At 50.4% G+C, this 15,539-nt stretch overlaps 1 protein-coding gene across 4 annotated transcripts in view; it reads right to left on the reverse strand.

The window, feature by feature from the left end:
* CELF5 (CUGBP Elav-like family member 5) overlaps positions 1–15,539 on the reverse strand; it is a 42,733-nt gene that overhangs the window by 4,053 nt on the left and 23,141 nt on the right. For 3 of the 4 annotated variants that reach the window (XM_075776708.1, XM_075776707.1, XM_075776706.1), the window contains exons 4-10: positions 9,472–9,600; positions 8,797–8,876; positions 7,611–7,757; positions 1,901–2,045; positions 1,082–1,228; positions 789–851; positions 618–701 (exon numbers count right to left, since the gene is read on the reverse strand). In XM_075776708.1, the coding sequence (XP_075632823.1) occupies positions 618–701; positions 789–851; positions 1,082–1,228; positions 1,901–2,045; positions 7,611–7,757; positions 8,797–8,876; positions 9,472–9,600 (795 nt within the window). The remainder of the gene's footprint in view (positions 1–617; positions 702–788; positions 852–1,081; positions 1,229–1,900; positions 2,046–7,610; positions 7,758–8,796; positions 8,877–9,471; positions 9,601–15,539) is intronic. The other variant, XM_075776709.1, reaches the window with a different exon arrangement.

The raw sequence follows: 15,539 nt of genomic DNA on the forward strand, positions 1-15,539 counted from the left end.
CACCCGATTTAAGGGCTGACCTGGTCCTGCCCACTCCTTCACTTGGTCCCTGTGAGCCTGATGAGCACAAAGAGCTGTTCCCTCGCTGACACCTGCTGTACGAAGCAGGAGCAGACAAAGAATGCCTTTGCCTCCAAATTCTGTCCAAATCAGTTTTGAAATAAGCTGGAAAAAAAAAAAATCATGAGGCTGGGAAGGCTGAAGAGAGAGGACAGTGCATTGGAGAGGCTGGTTTGACTGGTATCAAGTGTGGTTCTAGCATCAGTAAAGATGGGGCGGAAGTGCTCTTTTTTCCCCTGCCTGCATAGGCAAAAAGTGCTGACTCTACATCCTTGGTGTTCTAGTGCTTGCTGTCCCCTTTGTACTTGGCAGCATCTGGCCAGGGATGAGCTCAGAAAGTTTGCATGACAAGCATCCTCTGACCCCTTCCAGTCCACCGACTGCAGCAACATCGTTGGTTCTGTAACCCAGCTCCAATATTAAAGGTTACAGTGGACAAAGATCAGTGCTATCTCCTCTCCATTGGTTCTGTGGTGCAGAAGACAAGCTACACAAATTCCACCGCACTGCCCGCCCCCCCCCCCACCGCACACACACATTCCCACTCTGATCCTCACCTTCTCGTTGCTGCTGCTGCAGGATGGGAGGTGGCTGAGGGATGCTCTGAGCAATGGGGGTGATGGTGGTGGTTGGATACACAGCTGTATTCCAAGGAGACAGAACAAACTGGTTACCTGAGGATCTGGCCAGCCACACAAGGGCCTGAGGGAGACAAGGGAAGCTGGTACCTGCATACTGCTGAACTCCTGTGAAGGCTGGGTGCAAAGTCTCTGCTACTGAAGGGCTCTGGGCTGCAGAGAACAGCATAATCAGAAGCACAGCAAAGGGACTCATTCATGTGTCCTCTCTGTCTCTCTCTCTCTCCCCCATCCCCCTGCCAAGTGAGTCTCAGTGCCTGGCTGGTAGGGAGCTAGAAAAAGTGTTCTGTGTGGGGAATCCAGAAAAGAGGAGCTAACTGCAGTTCCTGAGGTCTCTGGATGTTGGGTTGGTTGGTTTTGGGTTTTTTTCCTGCTCTCTGTACCTGAGTATGGCACAAGGCCATTGGTGTAGACTGTTTCCAAGGTTGGATGCCCATTTGGGAATGGCACCACTCCAGTGAATCCATTTGAAATGGGTGTCACCAGTCCCGGCATGGCTGCTGTTCCCAGGAGAGGCGGTGAATGTAGCCCTACAGAGCAAGAAGAGAGAACATCCTGTGAGAGTCAAGGTCCTGCAAAGCCCACTCTCCCTCCTTCCACCCGCCTGGCAAGACTGCTGCGTGTGAAGCTATCACCTCTTCTAGTTGGCACGCGGAGGTGACAGACTAGTGCTGGAGCCTTCACAAAATTAGAGACAGCACTAGTGAGAAAAGTGTGAGCAGCACTGCTAGTCCTGGCTGCTGTCAGAGCTTTGGGATATAACATTTTTAATCCAGGTTTGTACAGCACCTAGCATGATACAGCTCTGTTCTCGACAGATGTTCAAACCCAATATGCATTATTGCTGCTATTATTACTGTGGGATGATGATAATGAATAATAGCACTGTTAGAGTCAGGTGCAGTTCTGGGAGCCTGGTCCTTCTTTACTGTATCAAAAACTGCAGCAGAGAACAACAGCAGTAGGCCAAGAGAACGCATGTTGAACGTGTGAGGGCGACGGAGGTTGCACAAATTCATGCAGAACTAGGGACTGCTGTGCTCAGAGGATGCATTGTTAGAAAAGAGTGGCCCAATCCAGATGCAGAGCCCGGAGGGATGTGGGAACTGTTTTACCTGTTTGAGTACTGTGCTGGGTACTGGGGCAGGAGGTTCATTGCTAGGGAAGGCCTTGCTGCATCCTGGCCCGCACCAGGCCCTCACCTGACGTTGGTGCGATAGGAGCGGCTGGCAGGCCGTTGAGACTGACGGCACCAATCTGTTGGATGTGGCATGGGGAGAAGGCGATGCCGGGGCTCAGGTAGCTGCCGTGGGAGGTGGAGAGAACCGTCGTCTGCTGCTGCATCAGCTGCAAAGCAGGACCGTGCAGTCAGGGCCCCACGGTGCCCAGGGGTCTCGCTCCCCTCAGAGCCACGTACGGCTCGGGGGCTCACCCCTCCCGCCATCACGGCCCCACCGCAGCCGCGGGCGGAGCTCGGGGAGGCTGCGCAGGCCAGCTCGGCCCCCGCCCGGCCTCCGCCTTCCCCCGCCGTTTGCCTGTGGCCGGGAACTGGCCGAAGCTGCGGCCTCGCCATCTCCCCCAGCCGCCACTGGGGGTCGCCGGCCCCCCGCCGCCCGCCCCGGAGCTTCCCGCGACTCGGCGGGACCTGCCGGGGCGGGCGGCAGCGTCACCGTCGTCTGAAGACCCGGCTGACGGTCTCCGTGCCCGGAGCTCCCTGCGGCCACGTACTCACGCAGGGGCTGCCCCTGCCGAGGCGGGTCGGCAGCCCGGGCCAGGCCACGCGTGGAAGCCCGCGAGTGTTTCCCGCGCTGGCAGGGAACGCGGCTGGGCGGGCATCCCCCGCAAAGCCAGGGCCGTAGCGGGGCAGCTCTCCACCCACCCTCACCCTCTCCGCATGCCAGCAGCCTTGAGGGGTCTTCGCTCACTCAGCTACGCGCCGAGCCATCGGGATGGGCCCTTGCTGCTCCGAGAGCTCCTGCAGTGGGGAAGGGGGCAGGGAAAGCAGTGTGCTCCCGCAGCACCCTCTCACCACAGGCCCTACCACTGTCTGTCAGGCACAGCAACGACATTTCCTGCCAGCCACAGCCCCTTCTCTGAGCACTGCCGCTTCTCCCGGGACAGGCCCAGGTATTAATGCAGCTTTGCCTTGAGGAATGGGGTCCAAATCGGTCTCCTTTTGCCCAGCCCTCAACAATGCTGCTGGGAGACAAGCAGAGCTCATTATGGTACATGCACCCTGCTGTACAACCAGGTGTCCGTCCAGGCCCAGCTCTTACGGCATGCTTCGCCGTCTGAGGTCTGCCCCATGATCCACTGAGCTCTGTCTTTCCTCTGGCAGCGGCCTGCACCCTGGGGATGGCAGCTCCTCGTGGCCCCGTAACACACCTGACTAGGCAGAGATGCACAATGCAAAAAGAAAGGGAGGGAGGGAAGAAGGGAAGGTGGGTGAAACAAACACGAGGTTGGGAGGAGGGTTAGGAGGAAGAAGAAAAAAATCCTTCTGGTCCTATTTGACCATCGGTGCTCTGGAGCATAAGATTAAATCAGACTGCGCACAGAGTGCAGTGGCAACAAACGCTTAGATCTGGATGCAAAATTATCTGGCCCCTTTATAAGGGCTGTCTCCTCCATCAAGCAAGGAGAGCAGGGGAGGCACAGGCACGGCTCTCTGGAAACTACAATTCCCCAAGATGAGCTGGGGGTTGGTACATGGCAAAACCCAAGAAAAACACAAATCTTACATTAACTACAACCGTATCCCACTGTCTGCTCTACAACATAAATACACACCACTCGGGTAACCTGCCTCATCCACAAATGGCTGAGTGAGTAAGCCAGTTTGTCCCGGGTCTCAGCTGGAGAATCTGGTAACTGTGAAAAGTTCATAGCTAGCTAAACCTCTCTTAAGTTCCTCCACACAGAAGCTGATTATTGCTGCTGTGTAAAAAGAAGAGGAATTACCTCATTTTGTGGCACTGCTGTCTCTATAAGCTGGCACAGGCAAAGCAGCTGGGGTGGAACTGACTCCGCAGGGTGGTGCTGGGATAGGGGCGGAGGTGGGACACCCAGGCACCCCGCAGAGCAGGGTCTCTGCAGGCAGGCAAGACTGACTGACAGCAAAGGGGTTCACTGCCGCTTGACTCCAGAAAGCAAGTGCCCTGAAATCATCTCATCTATTCGCCACCACATTGTCTTTGGAGTCATTCCCCCGAAGCAGGACTCACTCACGTTACTGGGAACCACTCACCCCGAGCCAGGATTACAGCAAAATGCAGCCTTCTGAGAGCACGAACCTCTGCTAAGGAAAGCGTCCCTGTGGCAAGCAGTCTGCACATATTCCTAGTCCTATCTTCACACTGTCCCCATTTAAGAATGCAGGAACCAATGCATTTCTTATTTACTTGATGAATATTGATTTTCTTTTTTCTCATTAAGGTCTGTTCTGTGCCAGGCTCTGGCTGGAACAAGACCTGCATCCGACTGCACATGCACCAGACTAGCATTCTGAAATTGTTTTCATTACTTAAATAAAATTACCATAATATCCATAAGAGCAGAAAGAAAAGGTGTGTGTGAACAAACTGTTTTGTGTTTAGAACTGATTTATGAAATACAAGCCATAGTCAAGCATTATAAGCAGTTAGTAAATTGCACTGGCTGATTTTTTAAGACTTCAGGTCTCTCTTGTATTGATAGATGATTTTTTTTTCAGCTCCCAATCAGTTCCCTGATTCCACCTAAACTAATCGCTGAATTCAACTTGAATAAATTGAAATGAAGGAAATATTCATTTTTCACTTGCAGAAGAGGCACCTGGGATGTAAATCTGGTTTAAGCACTGAAATAAACTGCTTCCAGATGCTTAAGCCAGTCGTATTTCCCAGAGAAGTATGAGAATTTTTCTTACAAACTGTATCAGCTAACATGTACTGTTTGACTATTTTAATATCTTATTTGGTATATTTGAATAGATCATAATAACTTTAGACCTAACAGAGCTTGTGATTATTTCACGTTTAATTTGAAATAGTTCTTTAAAGAAAAATGCAATTAATATAAATTTAAAACATCCAACTGAAAAAAAAAAAAAACAAACCACAAAACCCAACAAAAACCCCCAAACAACCCAGACTGCAAACTTGTTCCTAGGCTGGGGACTCTGGGGGACTGCTTTGGCTTTATGAGGCAGCAAATTCCATAGGGACAGGGAGAAAGTTGTTGGCGTATTAAATTGTGACAATGCCTATTATGCACCAGTTCACCCCAACAGCACTCACTCCTCTCAGTCCAATTCAACCACACACTATGGAGACAGGCTGAGAGAGTTGGGGTTGTTCAGCCTGGAGAAGAGAAGGCTGCGGGGAGACCTTAGAGCCCCTTCCAGTCCCTAAAGGGGCTACAGAGGGACTGGTGACAAGGGCAGGGAGTGACAGGACAAGGGGGAATGGCTTTAAACTGAAAGGGTACATTTAGCTTAGATATTATGAAGAAGTTCTTTACTGTGAGGGTGGTGAGGCACTGGCACAGGCTGTCCAGAGAAGTTGTGGATGCCTCATCCCTGGCAGTGTTCAAGGCCAGGTTGGATGGGGCTTTGGGCAACCTGGGCTAGGGGAGGGTGTCCCTGCCCATGGCAGGGGGTGGGAACTGGATGATCTTTAAGTTCCCTTCCAACCCAAACCATTCTATGATTCTATGATAATTGTTAGCTGCATCTCCTGGGCCTGTGTGTAACCTTGAGTGCCGCATCAACTGCTCCAAGTCCTGCACCATGCAAGCATGAACTATGTTGGAGTTCCCTTGCGCTTACCAGAGGTTCCAGCTCCCCAGAGCTGCCCACGGCAGGACATTTGGAGGTGCTGTAAGGAGATACAGCAAGGAAATCCCTCCTTTCTGTCCCCACTTCCAGAGATATTAGATGGCATTTCAAAGGGTTGATGATACCCTTTCCCTCTGATGAGGACACTGTATGCATATGAGAACTGGCTAGGACCTCTCCTCTGGGAGAAGGGAGACCAAAGACTGGGATGACACAAGAGAAGAAACAATCAGGTGTGAGGTCAGTGCCTCACAAAGAAGGAGAGAGAATCAAAATCAGTGGAAAGGAAAAGGAGGAAAAAAACTGAAAGAGTCAAAGACAGGCTGAGTCCTGAGTCAAGGGGAAAGCCAAAATAAAGTCACAGAGCAGGAAGGACAGTGAAGAATCATAGACAAAGCAACAAATTTACAGACACAACTGAGGAATAAGAAGATGCAGATACGCAAGGAGCACAGCCTAGGCCTGACTGGTTTCTTGTCATCACAGGAGTTTCTGAAGATTGGAGGGAAGTTAAAGACCAAGTCTAGAAGGTCCCACTGCTCTCCTTCCTTACACATCCTGGACCATAAGCTAATAAAATACTTTCTGCCATCATAACCTCACTGTGTGGTCCATTCCTGCCTCCTTCACCATCATATCATGCCCAAGTTAGCGCCATCTCCATGGCAGCAGAAGATATACCAGAATGATCATCTCATAGCTGACCCACAGCTGAGCTAACCTATAACCTTAGACATCAGGTATAGCTGTCTTGTGGATTACAGGGCTGGATTGGTCTTGGCAAGAGATACTGCTGTCTGTTCAGAAAGGGTTGTCCCCTCTAAACCATTCTTCTGCTGGAAGCGTTGGTGCTTGGAATGGTATAGCTATTCTCAGCCTCATTAAACAAGAAGAACCAAATAAGCTGTATTGGACAAATTCTACATTTGGTTCCAAAATTCCCCAACAGTATGGAGTCTCATATGTATTGCCTCTTTTCTTTTGCTGCTCCATGCTCTTGCCACACACTTAATTAGCCGTTTCAGGGGATTGTTTGAGAGGACACAGCCAACAACTGAGAAGCAGTTTCTTCTCTGTCATGTGGATGCAAAGGAGACACACCAAGTAGCCACTGAAGCCAGAGGTGAAAGAGGTGTCAATATATAGGAGAACAGGCTTATTTCCACACCTTCGCCCCCCCAATCCCTGGAAAATTACTTTCAGTAACAGTATCTGCTTTTGAGTTAGTTCTTTGACAGAAGCATCTCTCATCCCTTGAGCAATTTCTAAGCCTCCTTCCATGGGCTTTATACTTAGTAGCAGAGACCCAAATGTGACAGACACCAAGACGACCCAAAAGATGCTCCACCACAGCTGATCGGGGATGTGTTGAGTTTGGGACCTACCTCAAATATCAGTGGCAATCACCACCATCACTGCAAGGCAATGAGGTTCTCTCACTAAGATCCAAAGCACAGCCAGTCTTGCCAGAGGACGCCAGACTGCCGAAACACCTCTGACCCTCTGCTACCTGCTGCTCCCTCTCCAGCATCCTGCAAACCCCACAGTCACACTAGCGAAAAGAGAAAACCCTGGAAGCAGGACAGCATTGGGGGGATTAGGGCTCTCCTGAGAACTTCAGCAGAGAAATAAACACATGAAGCTGGGCTCAGAGCTCTCATGGTACTCCAAAAACAGAGAGGAGAGAGACACATTTGTCCACAGATCCAGAGGAAGAGTTCACAAGTTGACAGACTGCCATGTCTGGCAGACATCACCCAGGAATCATGGCTCTGAGCTGTCCTCAAAACAAGACAGAAAGACACTGGGTCATGCTTGACCTGTTCCCAGACACCTCCGCCAGTCTACACCACATCAGAGAAATCCAGACTCACTTTGAGAAGGTCCCAGCTCTCCCCTGTCACCCCTTCCAGGACAGAAATGCACAAAGACTATGCTGCTGACTGGATAAACTGAAGCCAGGAACAACTCCCAGGTGCCGGGAAGCTTTCACACATTTGTTAGAGAGCCGTTTGTGGTCTCCCAGCCCAGGTATGGTGTTGCCCCATAGCCAGGAGGGCAGCCTTTCCCCCCACACACACACGCGTGATACTCACAGCCTGCGCATAGGCGCTGTATGGGCTGAACGGCAAGGTGAGAGATGGAGTGAATATCCCCAGCTGCCCCACCATTTGCTGCATACGACGGAGGGTCCTCTCCTTATCTGTGTCAGCAAACTTCACCACTAGACTGGAGGAGGCGCCCTAGGCACAGAGAGAGGAGACAGAGAGAGGAGGCAGGGGAGAAGAGCCGTGGGACAGCCAGAGAGTCAGCAGTCAGGCAAGGTGGGGCAGAGCAGGCAGCAGAGAGGAGTGGGAAGAGGAGCAGAAGAGCAAATATTGGCGTGAAAGTGCTTGGGACCTGCCTGGAACCTAGGCTGTGCCCTTCCCCATCCATCCATCCATCCAACCCTTCCCTCTCCTGCCCTTCCCCTCGCACCCTGGGCCTTGCACAGCTGCACAAGTGGGTGCACACATCCCTGGCTGCATTCACCAGGCGATGGTGCAGCCAGGAACACCCAGGACATTGTCAGCCACAAGCACCCTCTTTCCACCATCATGAGCTTGGCTGGATAGGCAGAGCAGTTCCTGGCAGGTGGAAATACCCCTGCTGCAGCAGTGCACTGTCCTGCCCGCAAGGTGCCCCAATCCAGGTTACAGATGGTGAGAGACGAGATCACAACTGCAGCTCCTCAAGAAGGCACAGCTGCAGCTACACGACCCCACACAATGCACAAAACATTCCCATCCACACCCAGCCTGCCCCAGAGGCCTCCTCTACTGCCTGAATAAGAGAAGGTGGGGAGTGTGCTCAGACACTGGAGTCCTGACTGTTCACGTTGCTAATTGTTAGCGTGCACCCTGCTCACTGCTCTCGGTAGCTGCCTCTAAGACAAATTCATGGCCTGGTTCTTGGCTCTCTTTTATTTAACCTTTATAGCTGTAAGTGCCGTCACTACCAGTCTAGACAGACATACATAGATACACACACACCAGCCCAGGAGACAGGATGGTTTCCAAAGACAGGAGCACAGATGTGTGTGTGCATGCACAGACACCCCACACACACCACACACCCCCCTGCGCGCGCGCGCACACACCCCCACACACACACCCCCCGAACCACACCAGCTGGAAACTGCAGTTGAACCTGTCGTGGTTTTGGACAGTGAGGGGAAGTCCCTTCAACAGGGTGATGGGAAGACAATTAGGCAGAGGGTAGGTACCCTGGCCTTATACTCACGGGCATTGTCTGGCTGCCATGGAGTGCGTGGATTGCTGCCTGAGCCTCTGTGTGAGATGAGAACTTTACAAAAGCACAGCCTGGAAAGGGACAGAAAGAGCACAGGAGATTGCAGTGACAGGACTGCTGTGAAAGTGCCCCTTCCATCATCGCACAAGAGACAATATCTGGATCTCAGGAGGGGCAAAAGGAAAGCCAACCCAAGAAAGCAGGGAACAAAAAGGATGATTCACCCCAAGTTCTCTCTCCTGGAAAAACAAGAAGGGTCTCAAACTGTTACTTCAATGATACACTCTAGGTGATGTCACCATCTCCACCCTTGCCCCTGATTACCTCTTCCCCAAATTCTCTGTGCACTCCTAATTGTGGGTACAAACATTTCAAATTGCAGACCCAGACTGTGCCAACAGGCTCACTAATGATCCCGATAACTCAGCTACTCATCGTGCTCTGTTTCTCCTCCTTTCACCTCAGTCTCTGCCCAACTTCCCCAGTCTTTCCTTACAGCAGACAACTCTTCCTGCCCTGCTTCCTATGTCTGGCTGTTACATGGGTTCCCATAAAGATGAGGGGGGGGAATAAGTGCCCCAGGGGAAAGGAGGCACAGGTGGTGAGGCAGGTGAGCGCTACCTGAAAAGCAGGGAGAAAGGGCGCGACACACAGAGGGGTTCACACCTTTGCTGTTACCATCAGGTCCACGGAGCACCGTACATTCATCAATGACCCCAAATGGTTCAAAGAGCCGGAGCACGTCATCCTCAGACTGCTGCTTATTTAACATGCCCACAAAGAGTTTCCTGTCCCCTAGGGGCAAACACAGAAACATCAACCTTCTATGAGGCTTACAGTCCAAAGCAGGAGGATAGGGACACTTAAGCACAAAACAGCCTAGTGTTGAAAACATGCCTGGCATGGAAATGATTTGCTGTTGGCTGAAATGCTTCCAGGGGTGAGTATGCAGGGTCCTCCCAAGCTCCTCACACCTGCAAAGGTTTCTGTGGCTTCCCCTGTCCTACCCTCCCCAAAGGAAAACAAAAGATTAATAATTTCCTTCTATTCATTAGCCCCTTCCTTTGAATGATCCAACACAAATGGTAATAAGAAAAACTGCCTGGGCAATTATACCCTTATTGAACAATATGTGAAGCCCAAGAAGTACCTTAGGAAATAGAGCAGACCAGCCCAGGCAGGGTGAATAAATTCCAGGCTTCTGTTTCCTTTTCCTTCTCTCCAAGACCACTGTTTCCACAGATATGTAACCAAGCATCTTAGCTTGAATTCGCCCTTTCCTACCCCAGCCTAACCAGTGTGTCTAGCAAGCTGTCCTCTAATACCTGGAATAAACCCTGGCATCCTGGATCCCAATTTGCCTCACCATCAGCCAATCGCAAGACATTTGGGTGGGGACCAACAAACAGATCCATAGTCCCCACTCGCCCCTAATCCAAGGGCATTCTGTACCTGTGTCACACTGGCAGGGGGCTGGAAGGCTGGCCAACACATCCAGGACTTTTGAGTTCAGGGTCCTTCTGAGTTCCTCCATCAGAAGGCAGAAGTGAGGATTATGGGGTTTTTTGAGATGGCCAAGTGTGGAGGTGGGAAGAAAGGTGCACAGTGCTTTCTCCCCGTCTCTACCCCCGCCAGTACACACAGGGGCTCATCACACAGCCTGATGCCATCCAGTCATGCACAAACACAGCAGTGGTTGCGGCAACATCCTCCACAGATTGCTGTGAACAGCTATTAAAATAGCACATTAAAATCCCAGCCTGAACGCCAGCCCAATCTCCATTTTTGGAAGGAGATAGTTGTGGCAGCTACAGAGTTAACCCTTCCCCATTGCCCCAAACACACATGGGGAGACATGACCCATAGGAGCGAATGTGTCAGGATATGGCTTGGGAGGAGCAGTGAGAGAGGACTCCTTATTGTTAGCGACAGGATCAGAGGGGCTGGCTTCAAACAAAACCAATGTAATGTGACGCACGTCAGGGAAAATAGCAAGGAAGCTGCTATCTGTTTGAGAGTGCAGTGACCTGAAAAACAACAGGTCTTGGAGCTACAGCAGCAGAGCAGGCTGCAGGGGTGGTGGTGTGTATGTATAGCAGGAATGGATGACACATTACACATTCACACTGCTGGCAAAGCCCCCCCACCCCACCCCTTCCTTGCTCCCCTTGGCCTAGGGGATGGTTCCCATCCAGGTATAAGCAAGCAAGCTGCCTCCTGCCCACCGCTCTGCCACATACAGACACACTTGGGAACACATACAGGAAGTGTCTACATGCACCATTGGTCCCTTACACAAAAGCAAATGCATGCACACAACATTAATGGACAAACACATAGGCTCATGCTTGCACATTGACCCAGCCCCAGCAGGTGCCTTCAGAAACCAACTTCCTCAGTGAGCAAGAGGGATGTGCGGACAGATGCACTCTTCCACCATGCAGATGCCACAGGGAGCCTCTTTGTATGGCGGCACCACCCCACAGAGTCCAAGCACAAGCTCATGCAGGCACAGCTCTCCACTAGGCACTAGATATACATGCAACAAAGATGCCACTTTGATCCATCACAGATAAAGGGTGAAAAGTGCTGGATCTAAGGCTTTTACCCAGTCCCAAACAGATACTCCTGATTTATGTCACTGGAAGTGGCCGAAATATATGGCCTTGCGTATTTTTTAAAGGCTAAATTTCCCAGCTTCTCCATTTTCATGATTCCCTGGATAATTAAACCTGCGGGAGTTTCATTCCCTTCCATTTTCCTTGCAACTCTTTCTACGTTTCTCCCTGCACCTGCATGACAATGGTTGCATTTTGGAGACACTATTTCAGCTGATTGAGTCCATCCAAAATTTAGTGCTCTGACAATGCCCAGTAATCCCCAGCCAAGGCACAAGAGCTAAAAATCCACGTGCTGTACAGCTGCCTTCTTAGCAGTAAGGCAGCATCTGCCCCCACCCAAGGGTCAGCTCAGAAATGCTGGTGGGCAAACCAGCCAAAAAATAGCACACAGAGAAGGTGAAAAATCTGACTGGAAGGAGAGTGGGGGGAAAAAAAAAAAAGGGACTAGTCAGGAACATATTTATGGGGAGGCAGAGAGGAGAATGGAAACTAAAGAAGCAGCTCCTCTGTGCTCCCAGGAACATCACCTGATGCCACATGTGATCCCACTTTGGCTATGGGAGGGGACGCTTGAGCTCTGCATGTTCTCCCTTCCTCTACCCTCAATCTACGCTGCAGCTGCAAGCAGGCCTTATTTCAGATGTGCACCACGCTGCAGCCTTTGGATTGCAAACACGGCAGGAGTTCCTCAAAAAACACATCAGCAAAGGGGAGAAACACACTGGGAAATATTTGTACTGACTTCAGATGCTCTAAAATAATCCTCTGCTCTTTGAACCAACAAGCAAATAATTGTGGACTAAGACTTAACAGCCAGAAATGCACTTGACGATCTTTCCTTGCTCTTTAGGGACTCCAGCAGACTCTCTGGCTGTTGGGGTCAGGGTGGCAGGAGGGTGTCAAGACAACTGGAAAAGTCAGTTATATTCGAAATTTAAAAAGCTGGAACTCTAGGTGGGGGAACATACAGCTACACGGATGTAATGTTACTTTCGTTACTTTTGCTTCTGGATTTGATTTTGTATAAAGTGAGGTTTTTGCAGAAGAATAGTGGGTAACCAGTGGAAAGTCAGGCAAGTGGTTCCAGTTTTGGCTGATGACTAATTCAGTGCAAAGACCTGATGGCCACCAGAGCCACACAAAACTTAAGCCTTCGTCAAGCAACAGTCTAATGGATGCAAGAGGCCACAACTTTGCAAAGGAAGCAATTTGCAATCAAATCAACATTACGCTATGAGTTACTGGTTGTTTTCTCCTTCAGAAGGCTTTGAAATTTCCTGGGCAATTCTTGTGGTTTCATCCTCATACCATTTCTGTGGATCAAAAGCATTTTTCTTTGGGAAAGTTCCATTGAAACAGTGGATGCTAGTTTCCATTCTTGCAGTTTTACTGCAGGTCTTCCGTTGTCTGACATGGCTCACTAACGGAACGTTTTGGAAGTCCTGTGTTTGTGGGGGAATTTCAGCTTTTCTTTTTTGAATTTGGAAGACAACAACGCCAGCCTTCCTGGCTACGCAGAACAGGTTAAAACTGTGATACGTTACGGATTCAAGCTGTAAAGGCAAATATAAAGAAACACACCTATCGGGTTTGATTCTTTTCTGAATACCCAGAACGGCAATATTAGAAGGGGGTGAAGTCACTGACAACATAAGAGAAAGATTTTTTTCCACAGTTATTTTCATTTCATGCAGCCCTGTTCCCAAGACTGCACGTAGGAAAAGGATCCAGGCTTGTTCCCCTCGGATGCCTCTTTGCAGCAACTGGGGACTTGGGAAAGGGCTTCCTCTGCTGCTGACCTCTCTCCCTCTCCATGTCCGGGAGCCCAACCCATGATCTAGTGCCCTCTCACTTCAGGCAGCTTCCAAACAGGGGTGTTCCCCTACCAATAACCAAGCTGCCTCGTTTCTCCACAACTGGGTCGAAACCCTGCAAGCCCTTTCACCTCTGATGTCTGCTGTCACCGCTCTTAAAATTGTCGATCCCAAATCAGCTGGCATCCTCAAGCCACTGCTGGGGGTCACTGGCTCCTTTGGCTCCCCAGCAGGGACTCGTGCAGCGCTGGAGGATCTTCTCTCCCCCGCTTGTAACAGCACACCCTCCTCCTGCCATTTTTCCTTCACTTTCTCTCCAGCTCTTGTTTTTCACTCACGGATTGGCAATTTCCCATGCTGTCCAGCAACCAGGAAAATCGTCTCAGATCTCTGACTGTTGAGTTCCCATGGAAACATGCTCTGGGCACAGTCAGTCACCCAGGCAGCAGGAGGAGGGCCAGCGCAGAGCGGGTCGCTGATGAAGATACTAGGGGAACAAGCGAGGAGTTAAGGCTGAATGCTTCGGCCACGAGGGAGAGAGGAGAGCACGCAAGCACTGGGCACTGCTCTTCTTTAAACTCAGTGGATTTAGGTCATTTGGCCAGCAGCTGTCAGCAGCAAGGAGCAGGGAGAGGGAGGAAGCCCGCTCAAGCAGTTGGCTGTGGATGGGACGCAGCAAATCTCCTTGGCTATGCAGAGAGCTTCCTTGTCTCTAAGGCAGTGCTAATGGGCTCGGGCTAGCTGTCCTATCACATCAGTGCAGCAGAGCGCTCCAGGTCTCACAAGAAGCACAGACAAGCTCCTCTGCCTCCTCCTGGCTCTCCCAGGCTCACATCAGAGGCGGAAAGGAAAGGAAGAAAGAGCTGACAAAGGCTGCGCCAGAATCACAGGTCCCCCTCTGAACTAACGCAGGCAGCATCTTTTTACTAGTGAATTCCTTCTGTAGGGTGCAGTAACACCGAGCATCCAGATATCCCCATGCAGCCCCTACAGGGCTTAGCCAAAACTGCCCCTTGGGCAAACAAATTAGCATCTCTTAGACCAGGAGACAAATTCCGGTGCCCTAACTTCAGGTACTTAATTCAGGGTGCTTAATTTGAGAGATGTCAGTCCCTAGAGAGGATAAAAGAGGTTCTCTTCAAGGATAATACAGAGCAGGGCCTCACTGACGCATGCAGCTGCTCCCTTGATAAATTCCTAGTCCAAGCAGTTCTGCCCTGCCCCAAATCTTTTACCTCCTGCCAGTGTGGGGCTATTGCTACAGGGAATGGCTCTTCCCATGTTTGCAAACTTGCTCATCCACTTCTCTGACAAGTGGAGCATCACGTCAGAAACCTCTGGAAAAAGCAACAGAGGGTGCTGTCTTGATGCTGCTTCTGCCTCAGGAGAAAATCCAGTTTGTCATGGATCCTGCGGGAGCTACTCGTTTCTGAGCTCTGCAACAAAGCTGGAAGGAAGCTAGGCACATGGTCTGGAGGGAAGCAGGTGTTCAGAATCCAAAGGCTGCTTTCTTCTATGACCTTCTCCATGGGAAGCAGAGCTGATGCCCTGACGTTGGCAGTCATCTCTACGGTGCACTTTTCCTAAGCTTACAGATTTCAGAGTCCAGTGCCTTGACCAAAAGCTTGCCTCCACATCAACATCCTGGTTTCGAACCTGTTCGCCTATTTCAGCTCAATTTGACAGAGGAGCTGAGGCATCAGAGATGTTAAGTCCCAACATATGTTCTGATACTAGGTGGCTGCGTATAGAAAGGAGTCCCTAGTAGTACCCCACCAGCAACAGAAGGACCGCAGAAATAACCTCAGCCTAGTTTTAAACACCAGAGATTCCGGAGCGCCACTCAAAGAGACACAAACCGTTAAGAAAACGAAGCTGTAGTGGTCAGTCTGTTCACAGCCTCAATTGTCTGTTTGGTCTGGTTTTACTGCATGGGCGGTACTGGTGAAGGTCAATGCACACATTTGCCTATGAATGTGTGTGTCAAGTGGGCACACATAGGGCGTCATCTTTAGGTACATCTACCTATGTCTCTGTGTTGGCTGTGAGGGTTGCTATGCAGCCATGTCTTATGGCCTGAGCGTGCGTGGGATGTGCCAGTGTGGGTACATGTAATGGTTTTGTGATGTTGAGTTATTGGTATGACTGGCAAAGGCCTTCCCAGTTTCCTATGCCTTTTTTTTTCTTTTTTTTTTTTAAAGACTCATCAGGAATAACCTCAGATACAATGCACAATTTCTGAATTAATTAGAAATCTGGGGTGCAATTTTTTAAAAACAATGTGGTGGGGGAAGGATTG

The sequence above is a fragment of the Balearica regulorum genome, chromosome 26, assembly GCF_011004875.1.
Source record: "Balearica regulorum gibbericeps isolate bBalReg1 chromosome 26, bBalReg1.pri, whole genome shotgun sequence".
NCBI lineage: Eukaryota > Metazoa > Chordata > Aves > Gruiformes > Gruidae > Balearica > Balearica regulorum.